The sequence below is a fragment of the Ranitomeya variabilis genome, chromosome 4 (genome assembly GCF_051348905.1).
Source record: "Ranitomeya variabilis isolate aRanVar5 chromosome 4, aRanVar5.hap1, whole genome shotgun sequence".
Taxonomy (NCBI): domain Eukaryota; kingdom Metazoa; phylum Chordata; class Amphibia; order Anura; family Dendrobatidae; genus Ranitomeya; species Ranitomeya variabilis.
In genome coordinates this window covers 687,859,742-687,873,566 of record NC_135235.1, presented here as the reverse complement: position 1 = coordinate 687,873,566, position 13,825 = coordinate 687,859,742, and the positions used below count along the sequence as shown (strand labels likewise).

At 41.2% G+C, this 13,825-nt stretch overlaps 1 protein-coding gene and 1 long non-coding RNA gene across 4 annotated transcripts in view; one reads left to right on the top strand and one right to left on the bottom strand.

Moving 5' to 3' along the window:
* LOC143767721 (uncharacterized) overlaps positions 1 to 5,065 on the top strand; it is a 31,049-nt gene extending 25,984 nt beyond the window's left edge. For both annotated transcript variants that reach the window (XR_013213755.1, XR_013213756.1), the window contains exons 2-3: positions 1,164 to 1,338; positions 4,932 to 5,065. This is a non-coding gene — a long non-coding RNA (uncharacterized LOC143767721). The remainder of the gene's footprint in view (positions 1 to 1,163; positions 1,339 to 4,931) is intronic.
* LOC143767698 (oocyte zinc finger protein XlCOF7.1-like) lies at positions 2,041 to 9,912 on the bottom strand. Of its 2 annotated transcripts, none has more exons than XM_077256199.1 (6): positions 9,767 to 9,912; positions 9,458 to 9,637; positions 9,251 to 9,374; positions 9,070 to 9,167; positions 8,782 to 8,872; positions 2,041 to 5,120 (listed from the first exon to the last, which is right to left on the bottom strand). In XM_077256199.1, exons 1-6 carry the CDS (start codon positions 9,836 to 9,838, stop codon positions 4,171 to 4,173), a joined length of 1,515 nt encoding a protein of 504 aa, XP_077112314.1. In that variant the 5' UTR covers positions 9,839 to 9,912; the 3' UTR covers positions 2,041 to 4,170. The 2 variants fall into 2 exon arrangements, with proteins under 2 accessions (XP_077112314.1, XP_077112316.1); XM_077256201.1 differs by having other exon boundaries at positions 2,041 to 5,117.
* Between the last annotated feature and the right edge of the window lie 3,913 nt (positions 9,913 to 13,825).

The following is a 13,825-nucleotide window of genomic DNA, read 5'->3' as shown; positions in this document are numbered from 1 at the left end:
CTTTTGATCGCCCGTTATTGCATTTTAATGCAATGTCGTGGCGACCAAAAAAACGTAAATCTGGCGTTTCAAATTTTTTTCTCATTACGCCATTTAGCGATCAGGTTAATGCTTTTTTTTTATTGATAGATCGGGCGATTCTGAACGCGGCGATACCAAATATGTGTAGGTTGGGTTTTTTTTTTATTGATTTATTTTGATTGGGGCGAAAGGGGGGTGATTTAAACTTTTATATTTTTTTTATTTTTTTCACATTTTTAAAAACTTTTTTTTTTTACTTTTGCCATGCTTCTATAGCCTCCATGGGAGGCTAGAAGCAGGCACAGCCCGATCGGCTCTGCTACATAACAGCGATCATCAGATCGCTGTTATGTAGCTAAAATGCAGGTGTGCTGTGAGCGCCGACCACAGGGGGGCGCTCACAGCCACCGGCAATCAGTAACCATAGAGGTCTCAAGGACCTCTATGGTTACAATGGAGGAGCATCGCCGACCCCCGATCATGTGACGGGGGTCGGCGATGCGCTCATATCCGGCCGCACGGCCGGATGCGGTAGTTAAATGCCGCTGTCTGCGTTTGACAGCGGCATTTAACTAGTTAATAGCGGCGGGTGATCGCGATTTCACCCGCCGCTATTGCGCGCACATGTCAGCTGTAAAAAACAGCTGACATGTCGCGACTTTGATGTGCGCTCACCGCCGGAGCGCACATCAAAGCGGGGGTCCCGACATGTGACGTACTATTCCGTCACATGTCGGGAATGGGTTAATCACGCTAATGGTGGTTAAGCTCTTAGCAGTCAGGTCTCAGAACTCTCGTTAAAAAAGTCCCATTCTGAGGAACTCCTAACTTTTTCATGTAGAAATTCACGAGTGTCGGTACTCTATGGAACAGTTGCTTACCTTCTCCCTCTGGTCACCCCACTGCCTCTTTGTCTGTTTTGGTACTGCCGATTCATCCTCCTCAGCGCTTCTGGCCTCGCTCTGCATCCCACCTTCGGTCATTGACTTTGTGATCCACCCTCTTCAACCACTGCATCCTGGTCCTCATGACTTAGTGACTTGTCAATAACTGTGCCTTATAATCATGTTCCTTCTTAGACAAAATGTGAGTACTCTAAGTTTTGGGCATAATTAAACAGAATGTCCTCTTGTCACTCTTAGAATATGCAGGTTGAGAGGCCACAATCAATAAATTAAGTTGTAAAGAGCTTCTCGGAATGTCCTAGTGTGGGAGCACTAATCTCCTGGGACTGAACATGAAAGGAGGATCAAGGTGAGGATGTTGGCTGTTGAGACTGGACAGCATGGAAGACTGGGTGATGCTGCCAAGCATGCTGTAAGTATTATCTGCTATTCAAAGGACCACCTGTTCTGGCTTCAGAAGTGGTGTACCTAGTGTGATGGTGTGATATGGTATGTGAGGATCATTTTGTTTGTATTAATATTTTACTGATTTTCATGGTGTTCTTTTGTAGGATGAGTTGTTATTTGCTAATCGATGAATGGCTGTTGTTGCCATCTGATATCAGCCCCCCACAGTATTGTACTATTATCTTTCCACAGGGTCAGTGAATCATTTCCCATTATCCTGTTACTGAACTGCATTCGGGTTCTGGACTATCTTATCCTTTGTGTGGTGGATTATGGGCCTTTCCTATTTCTGCCTAAATAAAGGTCTTGGGATTGTTCACTCTTCTCTTGCTCTGTTGATTGTGTGATACCGAAGAAGAATGCTGTGACACTTACCTTCCTGCAAAGTGGGACAGAAACCTAGGTGATGTGGATGGGCGCGGTTCTTGTGCTTCAGCAACAGGCGTAGTCGCATCTGCCCCACGTCCTCGTTGTCTACGTGCACCATCGTTAGCATCTCCACTTCCCCGCCCCTTACCGCATGCATTACACATTTTCTAATTGCTATGTCTCTGGAAGCCAAGTTTATTTTTTTATTAAAAAAAAAATTGGTCACCTGCACCAGTCAAAGCGTTTTTTTGTTTTTTAGTTTAATATCACCATAATGTAACACAAAGCAGGTAAAAGTGTATGGATGACAAATTCAATCCAGAAACATTTCTCCACACTTATTTGGATTGTTATATTCCACAGAAATGCACCAAAAAGCACGTAATACTCTATGGATAACACTATAGTCTATTTTCACCCACGAAAAAAAGAATGTGGTCAACTGCTGCTGCTATATATTTAGCAATGGACTGCAAAGCACTAAGTCCTGCCTAGAGACTGTATTCAGCCAATCCCCCTGCTCATGCAACTGTCCCTCACTAGGCTAAATGCAGAATGTATCTGATACAAACAACAAAGCACAAGGTTAGCCCTTACAAGGATTGTTAATATGATGGTTCAGCTTCAGCACCAGTATCAACACTACAGGACTCTGATTTGTTATACTGTGCACACACAGGCCTGTACAACCACTCTCTTTCTCCAATAAGAACTGTCTCTGAGCTATGCACTGGCATCAGTGTGCCGAGCGTGGCTGCACCTGTTCTTTTATAACCCCTGATTATATAATACGGCCAGCCAATCACATTAATGCCACTACCGAGATGGCTATGGCATTACAGTGACTGGCAGGCAATCCCTGCATGTTTATTGGCTGTCTATCAGACATCAAACATGTGGAGTGGGGATTCGAACTTCAAATCCGAGCAACAGCTAATGCTCACCAAGTATTTCCAAGCACCCAGATATTCAAGTGATATCAGAGTATCACTGAGCACGTTTGCTCATTCCTAGTAATTACCCTTCTCATTTAATTATATGACTTATGTTTTTGGACAATTTTTCAATAACATATGTAGTTTCTCCCCTATTGAGTTATTTTTGATGGTTAACAAAATACGATTTTCAAGCTCATACTATATGACCACAGTAGGCAATGAACTGAGTTAAGTTGACAAACTCCAATGTTCGTGCCTAGTAAATAAAGTAGATATGTCCTGCAGGTGGTGCCTGCAAATGATCTAATTTGATAATATACAGTTAATATACAGCCAAAGGTTTTGAGATCTTAAACAGAATAGGGTATACTGGTCTCTTACCATTTAGGAAGGTACATAGTCCTGTCAGTGGAATAGCCGGGGTGTCCTTTAAGGATGGTGAGGTGAAATAGGCAAAAAGTTCTGTGGAGCGATATTGGAGAGTGATATCGGAGAGCTGCCCTGACCGGTGGCAGCTACTCCGTGAAGTGTCTCCAGTAAACAGCGGGATTCCGGGTCCTGGTATCCAGATGCCGTGTGGTAGGAGAACGGTATGTGCGGCTGGTCTGAAGGATCTGCATGACGCGGAGTCTATCAACTTAACTCAGTTCCTTGCCTACTGTGGCCATATTGTATGAGCTTGAGCATTTATTTCAGCTTCCCATTCTATTTTTCTTTTTCTAGCGTCAATATACTTTTTTCTTTTTTACTATTCCCCTGTGACAATCTCTGTTGTGGTTGTTTTATTCGCTGCAGGAAAGAGCTTTAACACCTTGCGCCACTTTTTTCAGACTTAAATACGATTGTCCATTAATTTATTTTTTACACTCTAGGTATGATAATGGTTTCTCTCTGTGTGGCATTTTTGATGTTTAAAGGTGATGTCCACTTCTTGGACAACCCCATCTCACTAGAAAGGAGAAGATTTATCCAGCTTCTACTCCACAATTCCAAGACATGTTTAAAATTATGAATTCTTTATTTTTTCAAAGTTAAAATATAGCCATATCAAAATGTCCTTCTTCTTTCTTGGTTGAAAAATGTAGGAAAAATGTATTTAAATCCCTTTCCGACATCGGGCGTACATTTACGCTGATGTCAGGCACCCTCCCTTTGATGTGGGCTTCGGCGGTGAACCCACATCTTTCCCGGAACATGTCAGCTGTTTTAAACAGCTGAGAAGTGCCCGGAATAGCTGAAGGTGGAAACGCGATCCACTCGCGGCTATTAACCCGTTAAAGTTTCACAACGGTATTTGACAGCAGCATTTAACTTGCGCTTCCGGCAATCGCGCCGGAAATCTGCCCACCGTTGACCTCTGTCATGTGATCGCAAGTCACAAGTGGTTTGGCATGGAGACTATTGAAGCATACCAAAAGTAAAAAAAAAAAAGAAAAAGCAAAGGACAACCCCTTTAAGAAATACAATTTTTGGTTAAAAATTTTTCAACATTATGAACATGAAAAAGGATTCTTCCCTGTGTGGGTTCTCTGGTGCCTAACCAAAATTGATTTCTGATTAAAACATTTCCAACATTCTGAACAGGAAAAAGGCTTCTCCCCTGAGTGGATTCTCTGGTGCCTAACCATATCTGGTTTCTGTTTAAAACATTTCCCACATTCTGGACAGGAAAAAGGCTTCTCCCCTGAGTGGATTCTCTGGTGCCTATCCATATCTAGTTTCTGTTTAAAACATTTACCACATTCTGGACAGGAAAAAGGCTTCTCCCCTGTGTGAATTCTCTCATGTATAACAAGATGTGATTTGTGGTTAAAACATTTCCCACAGACTGAACAGGAAAAAGGCTTCTCCCCTGTGTGGGTTCTCTGGTGGCTATTAAGATACGTTTTTCGGTTAAAACATTTTCCACATTCTGAACATGAAAAAGGCTTCTCCCCTGTGTGGGTTCTATAATGCTGAACCAAACTTGTTTTATGGCTAAAAGATTTCCCACATTCTGAACATGAAAAAGGTTTCTCCCCTGTGTGACTTCTTTGGTGTCTAACAAGATTTGATTTGAGATTAAAACATTTCCCACACATGGCACAGGAAAATCTTTTCTCCACTGTGTGAATTTTTGGATGTTTAAGAAAAGACTTTTCAATGTTTTCAATGGGAAACCAATTTCTAAATTCTGAACATGAAAATGGCTTGTTTGATTTAGGATTATTTCTGCTTTTAATGCTTATTTTGTGACTTTGATTTTCCTTAGCAGTCGGTAATGAATCAGAAGACAGGACCTGTTTCAAAGGATCAGATAAAAGATCTTTGCTGTGAAGGAATGATGGTATATCTGGAGTAATGGCATTCAATTCAATTATATCCTGTGGGGTCCCAAGATCATCGGATTTAAAAATAGACAATGGTAGCTGTCCCTCTGATCTCCTGGTACAGTCATCTGCTAAGAATAAAACAAATTATTTTTGAATAAAATATCTTTGAATGTCATTTAACATTTATACTTAAACTGTCTGTAAAAACGGCAAGTTATGTAAAAATATTAAATAATGCACCAAGACAATGACAGTTCACAGTCTAAGGCCAGGGTCACACTAGCGTTGAATACAGACGAGTGCTATGCGAGAAAACCTCGCATTGCACTCGGACCACTGTTAATCTATGGGGCAGATCACATTTTTTTCTCGGCATATTCTGCTTGCATGTAAAATCGCAGCATGCTGCGATTGTACGTGTATATCGCCCGAGTCTCGCAAATGCAAGCCTATGGGTGCAAGAAAAAATAAAAAATCGGACACCACACGGACCATCAGTGTGACTTGTGAGAAATACGCACACATTTTCCTCATTTCAGCCCATTGAGCCATTAAATTCAATGGGGAAAAGCAGTGAGAAATGTAAAGCCATATGCATGTCATACGGATGCCATACGGATACATGAATGCAAGAAAATCACATCATCGCATTGCAAACGCATTACACACGGATGACCATACGGAGAACATTTGTGCGACTCTCAGCAGGGAGACTCGGACTGATTTTTCATACGTTAAGTGTGACCCCGGCCTAATAGAAAACCTCATAAGATAAATACAGACCATAAAAGGAACCATTAGTGCAAATCTGTCATGCATGTTCCACCCCATGTGGGGAAACAGTGAACCAAGCATTAACAAAAGGACACTCCAATTCTAAATATGTTGAAAACAGGAGGAAAAAATATGGAGCTGAAGTCCAAATACTAAAAGGTATCAGGATTGCACCCTGATGAAGCCAACACGAAACGCACATAGGGGCTGCATGGCATGGGTCCCGATATACCACATGATGGGTAAGGAACCATAGGATAGGAGATGGTCTGATATATTTTGGGCACTTTGGCGCTAGGCACTGATTATTATGGTTGCTACTTACCATCTTACCCCTTTGGGTTTTATCCCTGATATGATGGAACGGCACTAAGCACTTTATTAAACTAATGATGTGGTACTATTTGGTCTACACACTGATATCTACCTGATCTCTCTGCTGAACATGTCTCTTGTATTAATGTTACATATATTTAAATGAATGTTACTAATTGATTCAATCGAATAAACTTATACTTTTTAGTATTTTGGACTTCAGCTCCATATTTCTTCCTCTTGTTTTAAACTAATAAAAAACCTCATAGGATGATCCAGTGGAGCGTTGTGTTCAACTGTTTGTTCATTCTGCCTCCCAAATATGGAAAAAAAGCCACAAAGAAATATTATGCTGATGAACATAATACCAATAAAAACTTCTACTCATCTCATGAAAAACAAGTTCCCACTCAGGTCCATCGTCTGTCAGTGAAAAAGCAGAAGTTTCCACATTATTAGTGGCTCAATGGCTCTTCAAAAGCAACATGGCTTCCATAAATCAATCCAGTAATATCCGTTCTCCCAAAGTCAAATCTCCCCCTCGTGTCTGAGCCTTGCAGTGTGCACAAACCACATTTAGCAAAAAAAAAAAACCTTCTCCAGGCAGGTGCCAGAGGCAGCACCTGCACAGCATCGTAATCACATATGTAATTAATTATATATACATTTCTTTGTTGTTTTCCTGAAACTCCTATTAAAAAAAACTGTTTGGAAATCGAGTTGGTAGCGCTTGCGCAGTAGCAGCTATCAATGATCCGATAGCTGCTATTGCGCATGCGCGCTATCTTGCTAGACAAAAAAAAAATCCTCCTACAAAATAACGCTGCCCGCACCTGCGCAATAGCAGCTATTGGCGATTGCTGATAGTTGCTACTATGCAGGCAGCACCATCTTGGAAGATTTTTTTTTTTTTGCTACCAAGATGGTGCTGCCGGTGCCTGCACAATAGCAGCTATCAGATCATCGATAGCTGCTATTGTGCAGGCACGACCAGCGCTATTTCCAAATGAATTTTTTTTCAAAGATATATATAATATTCATTATGTGAACTAGGGGGCAGGTCAGTGAGTGATCAGTAACCTGTCAGAAGCCATACAGATGAATACCTAATCAGAGCACCACATGAAGACCCCCCACAGGCTGGTCCAGAGCACGGGAATATCATTAACCGAAAACTCAAAATGAGGATTAAACAACCACAAGATGGATTTCATTAACCAAGGTATCATTGTAATTAGTATAACGGCGCCGACCTGACAGTGTCTGTAGGTTACTGTGCACAATCCTACTGACAGGTTCCCTTCTAAAGGCTGGGATCAGGAAAATGGAGTAGATAGCACCAAGCCTTGGTGGCCATCTTTTGAGCTGGCAGGTGACCCTGAACAGTGACTCCATTACTGTACGTTGTGTCTGCGAACTATTCCAGTAAGATCTTGATTCAAATTGTTAAATGGCGCTCCTTCCCTTCTTAACCCTGCCATGTGCCCAGACAGTAATGTACAACCGTATATAGGGAATTTTAAGATTCAAGAGACGTTAGAAAATAATTTGTGAGGTCCATTTGTTTGCTATTCCCATTTGTGAAAGTGAAAAAAATGGGGTTTATATTTTTTAAAGAATAATAAAATTCTCACCACAAAGTGACACACGTCAGATTTGAAAAATGGGCCCTGATTAGGAACACAAAACTGGCGTCAGGAACTGGTTATCAGAGTATTTTGGCAACTAACTACTGTAGTCAAAAACTGTGACTATGGACAATAACACATCTACTGAAATGATCAAATTCAACAGTCTTCATCAGAAATAAATGAGTAACTAGTGGTGAAACCTCTCTGGGGTAATTACTGTATGTGGCTCGATGGCTCTTGGCAATCTAAACTAACAAAAGGGCCAATATTTTCTGTCAGATGAGTTTCGAGAACAAATATTAGATAGTCAAAGATAAGAATAGAGAAAGTATTAGCGTCCCCCATTTCAGGAGAGATTGTGCAGTAACCTGAATTCCTTAGGATTGAAAACATAATGGAATTTATGATGTGGAGTGAACCCATGAAACCAGGGCTCGAGCCATGCCAACACATCTCCTGCAGGTGTGAATAAATGCATATCACAGCCATCAGCCCAGCACAGCTTAGAGATATATCATGGCACAGGTGTAATGGTTTTTATGTAGTTTATCACAATCCTGTTTGAAGTTAGTTGGTTTTAAAAGAAAGTGAGAAGTCAGGATAAAGGGAAACTCTGCTGTTATTGTACAGAAATTCATACTTGGCGTCACTGCACATTTAATGTTGTCGATCATAAAAGTGAAGCTTGGCCAGAAAGACTGGACCTGGTCTTGTAGGGACCATATGAGCACATTCAGCAGCACATAAAGGGGAGAAGGTAGATTCATCCAATAAGATATCAGGGATCTACTGTCATTTGGCTTTGTGGTTTACAGATCTGGGCAGGTAAGTGTCAGCGTCTTCTAATCCCAGGAGGTAGGTGGATCCTCCAGGTTGTAAGTTCTATTTAAAAGGATTTCACAATTGCACAAAGTAATTTCAACATTTCCAAATGGAGGAGAATGTTGTGGTTTAGAGGCAAAATGATGACACGATTGTGATATGACCAGACTACACCATTGATAAAGCAGCCACAGCAAGTGACTGAGAAGAATCTGTGACTTCTCTGCATTTAGAGGTTACTACTCACCTGGGTAGCCATATGTAGTAATCTCCTCTTTACACCACTCATCACCCCTCACATATGTCCCTGTAGTATTAATATGGGTCAGATCTTCACCCTGAAACAAATATTGCAATAGTCACAGACAGATGAGAAGTCACATCTATGATCAGCTCTAATCCTGCCATCTCCACCGTTCTCATTACACAAGTATAAAACATATAATACTGGTGGCTAAAACAAGACTGAGCACAAGACCTTCACAGCAGTCTACACATCATAGGAGAGATCTCATGACACCTTCTCTCCATCTACCTGATAATTGTGAGGAACATTGGCTTCTTCTTGTTTACAGTCCTGTGGAAGAAGAGGACGGGGACATCTCTCTGGTGTTGTCCTCCTACTGGATAGATCTGGAGGAAACACATACAGGGACTGAATTCATTCTTTACATACAGATAATTAGATGTTGTGTGTATTTAGTCCTGTATATTACCTGGTGATGTGAGGGGCTGGGGATCCTCCACCATGACGTCCTTGTACAGATCTTTGTGTTCTTCTAAATACTCCCACTCCTCCATGGAGAAGTAGACGGCGATATCCTGGCCCCTTATAGGAACCTGACACATACAATGATATCATCATCCCCCTGGTCCCTTCATAGCATTACTATATAATGTCCCAGCATCCCCAGCAGTGTCACCTCTCCAGTCAGCAGCTCAATCATCTTGTAGGTGAGTTCTAGGATTTTCTGGTCATTGATGTCCTCATGTATCAGGGGTTGAGGTGGAGACCACATGATTGGGCTCAGGGGTCTTCCCCATCTCTCAGACACAGGGTCCTGACAGCGCTCACTAGAGGTCTTCTTCACTACTATGTAATCCTGGTTATGGAGAGACACATTAATAAATCTCACTACAGACATTCCCAGAGTCCTCACCTCTCCAGTTCTGTCCATCTGTTATTCCCATAGATAAGAATGAGGTAATGTGACGTCATCAGAATCTCTCACCTCTCCAGTAAGCCGGTAGAGGATCTCTAGGGTGAGGTGTAATATCCTCTCCGCCATCTTGTCTCTGTCCATATCCAGCCTTGATGGGTAAATCAGGAAAATTCTATTCTAGAGAAGATTTTCACTGAGAGGATCAGATATTGTAGAGACCTGAATGAGAAGAACACGAGCCGATGTAACATCATAAAAATCCTGTGTAATAATACAATTACTGGAGATAATAAGGGAAACATATGAGGAGATTTATTATTTTACAGTATTCAGTTTTCTTCTTTCCATCTACTAATAAAACCTATATATTTAGGCCACAGACAACAAGCAGTTTCTTCCTCAGAGTCGGCAGCTGAATACGTTCCTCATAGACTCATCTTCCATAACACTAATTCTCGTCTCATTTACCGACCCTGGAATCGGCATTAGCAATACTGCAGGAGATATTCATTACACGTGACAGGAGAAATAACTACTTCATGATGAGGACGACATCTCCATCTTCTCCTACGGCTCTAGAAACATATTTGTCCAGAGTCCGTCACTGAGTCCATCCCCACCGGCCGTCTATATGAAGGTTTCCCGTCTTCCCCGCACTGTAATCTTCTATCACGTTAGATCTCATGTCTGATTCACACACAGAAGTTTGAGGCTTTTATAAAATATTTTTTTGTAAGAGCAACAAGAAAGGAGATCGCCCTTTTCTTACTTTCGACTCTGCAAAAACTCTTACTGTCTCACTTATTCATTCTCGTCTGGACTATTGTAACTCTCTACTAATTGGCCTACCTTTTACCAGACTCTCCCCGCTCCAATCTGTCCTGAATGCTGCTGCCAGGATCATATTCCTCGCCAACCGTTACACCGATGCCTCTACCTTGTGCCAGTCATTACACTGGCTACCCATCCAATCCAGAATCCAGTACAAAACTACTACCCTCATCCACAAAGCACTCCATGGCTCAGCACCACCCTACATCTCCTCTCTGGTCTCAGTCTACCAACCTACCCGTGCCCTCCGCTCTGCTAATGACCTCAGGTTAGCATCCTCAATAATCAGAACCTCCCACTCCCGTCTCCAAGACTTTACACGTGCGGCGCCGATTCTTTGGAATGCACTACCTAGGTTAATACAAGTAATCCCCAATCCCCACAGTTTTAAGCGTGCACTAAAAACTCATTTGTTCAGATTGGCCTACCGCCTCAACGCATTAACCTAATTATCCCTGTGTGGCCTATTAATAAAAAACAACAACATAATCACGTTCCTCCATCATGTTCTCATACACTTTATGCAGTTAATAGCCTCTGTGTCTGTACTGTTACATACTTAGGCAGTTAACTGGTTCATGCAGCTTTACATGAACACCCGAGCCTTACACTATGGCTGGTCCAAATAACTAAAGCAATTGTTACCATCCACCTCTTGTGTCTCCCCTTTTCCTCATAGATTGTAAGCTTGCGAGCAGCAGGGCCCTCATTCCTCCTGGTATCTGTTTTGAACTGTGATTTCTGTTATGCTGTAATGTCTGTTGTCTGTATAAGTCCCCTCTATAAGTTGTAAAGCGCTGCGGAATATGTTGGCGCTATATAAATAAAATTATTATTATTATTATTATTAGGAGATATTTGATAGCAATGTCTCCATGTTCAGTGTTTTATTTTCTCTTTATATTATGTTGTGGTTTTTTTTTTTAGCATTTTCTTGTAGGCTTCCATATATTACATGAAAAACAGAAAGTGGCTATATGGTATCAAGAATGGGGATAAGTGAGGATTTATTATCTAGTGGTTTGGGTGGTAGAATATTGTGTGGGCATCTCATATTATCATAATGTGTTTGAAGGTTGGCGGTACTGTAAGAACATTATACTGTGTGGGGGCCCTGTGCCATGAGACAGGCCCTGTGCCATGAGAGGGTCATGTGACACATCAAAAGTATTGAGAATTTCACAAGAAAAACAATGGTGTGAATGGTGTAAATAACTCATGAAAGAATAAAGTTATGTTAAAAGCAAGCACACCATTGTTTTTCTTGTGAAATTCTCAATAAGTCTGATGTGTCACATGACCCTCTTCCCATTGGAAAAAAAAGTTGGATCCAAAATAGCCAACTTCAAAATGGCCGCCATGTTCACCACCCATCTTGAAACGTTTTCCCCCTCCCATATACTAATGTGCCACAAACAGGAAGTTGATATCACCAACCATTCCCATTTTATTTAGGTGTATCCATCTCAGTGGCCCACCCTGTAGATCTATCTATCTGTAGATCTATCTATTATCTATCTTTCTATAGATCTATCTATATGTGTGTAAACATCATTTTTCAATGGAGCATGTAAATGAAGAGGTTGGACAAGAAATGACATCACAATTCTTTTTTTTTTGCTAAATAATAGATCTTTATTTAGCTTACAAAAACGCATGAAAATCCGCATGAAAAATGCATCAAATTTTTACCTGCATTTTCGGCCAAGAGAGGAAGAATCTGAGCAGAAAATTCCACAGGCAAATCCACAACGTGTGCACATATCCTTAGACCGAACCCCATCGTATAAAAATCTTTTTTTTTGCTATTTTCCACCCAAAAATTTGGGGTGCGTCTTATAGTCCGAAAAATACAGTAGTTTTAGAGAAAAAAAATTGCACAGAATAGTTTCATACGTAGCGAGGTAGTGTGTTACTGTATCAGACGTCACGGTATTTGGTGACGAGTACCTGTACAGAGTGGGAGGTAGCGTCTTTCTTTTGCACACAAAAAACGTTATCGCTGGGTAATTTCTAGTGCATTAGGGGAGCGTACGTCACATTGTTGGTGATGTTCATTTTTCTTTTGCAAACAAATAATTATTTGAGTCAAGTGCATTTTTAGCGAGTGCATTAGGGGAGCATACGTTGCATTGTTGATGACGTTTGTTTTTCTTTTACAGAAAAAAAAAGAAAAGTTAGTGCCAGGTAAATTTATAGGGCGGACATTAGTATAATGAACATCTCTAATATTTTTTATACAAACTTTTTTTTTTACATCTATTTCTTCTTTTCACATTTTTCTTCTAAGTGCTTCTTCTAAATTTTTTCTCTCTACATTTTATAATAAATAGTATCCTATACAAAAGCTCCACACATTACACGTATAAAGCACTACCTACAAACACATTCCTGGGGTTTTGAAAGAAAAAAATAAAAAGCGTCAAGACGCTATTCACCAGAGGAGGCATACGCTTTCCTTGCCTCCAACACAGATTCAGCCAGTGAGGAAGATCCCACATTCCTTTAGTCCTCCTCCTCATTTAGTTAGGAAGGAGCCCCAGCAAGGCGCCCTAGGACCCAGACAACCTCTCCAACAATCGATCCCACATAGATTGCATCCCCTGAAAATTATCAGCCCGTCATTCCGGATTTCAGCAGCAGCTCAGGAATCCAGTTTGACACCTCTGGCCTCACTGAAATTGACTTCTTAAAATTCTTTTTCAGTGAGGAAATAATAAATCTTATGGTGCCCCAGACAAACTTGTATGCCCACCTATTTTTGACCCAAAATACCATGTCATCATACGCCAGATGGACCCCTGTAAATGCAGCAGAGATGATGAAATTTTGGGGAATTGTGCTGCATATGGGCATAATCCGAAAACTAGAGCTTCTCGAATACTGGAGTACTGATGTTCTCTACAGTACCGGTATTCTGTATGGCAATGACAAAGACACGATCTGAAGAGATCCAAAAATTATTGCATTATAATGATAATGCACAGTGTCCTCCCCGAGATGATCTGAACTTTGATCGTCTATATAAAATTAGGCCGGCAGTTGAACGCTTCCTCAGACAATTTGCTGAAGCGTACAACCTCCAAAGGGACATCGCTATAGATGAATCTTTGGTTCATTTCAAAGGGAGGCTAAAATTTCAACAATACCTGCCCAGTAAGAGGGCCAGGTATGGAATTAAACTATACAAACTGTGCGAGAGTACCCTAGGGTACACCCACAGATTTAGGGTCTACAAAGCAAAGGACACCCAGATTAACCCCCCTGAATGTCATCCTGTCCTGGGGGCGAGTGTGA

What these genes read in the sequence shown, in the direction of transcription:
- LOC143767698 (XM_077256199.1), bottom strand. Translation starts at nt 9,838, where the DNA reads ATGGACAGAGACAAGATGGCGGAGAGGATATTACACCTCACCCTAGAG. An exon ending in TTGAGCTGCTGACTGGAGAG is followed by an intron (nt 9,375 to 9,457) that starts GTGACACTGCTG and finishes TGTATGTGTCAG; the next exon opens with GTTCCTATAAGGGGCCAGGA. An exon ending in CCAGCCCCTCACATCACCAG is followed by an intron (nt 9,168 to 9,250) that starts GTAATATACAGG and finishes TGTTTCCTCCAG; the next exon opens with ATCTATCCAGTAGGAGGACA.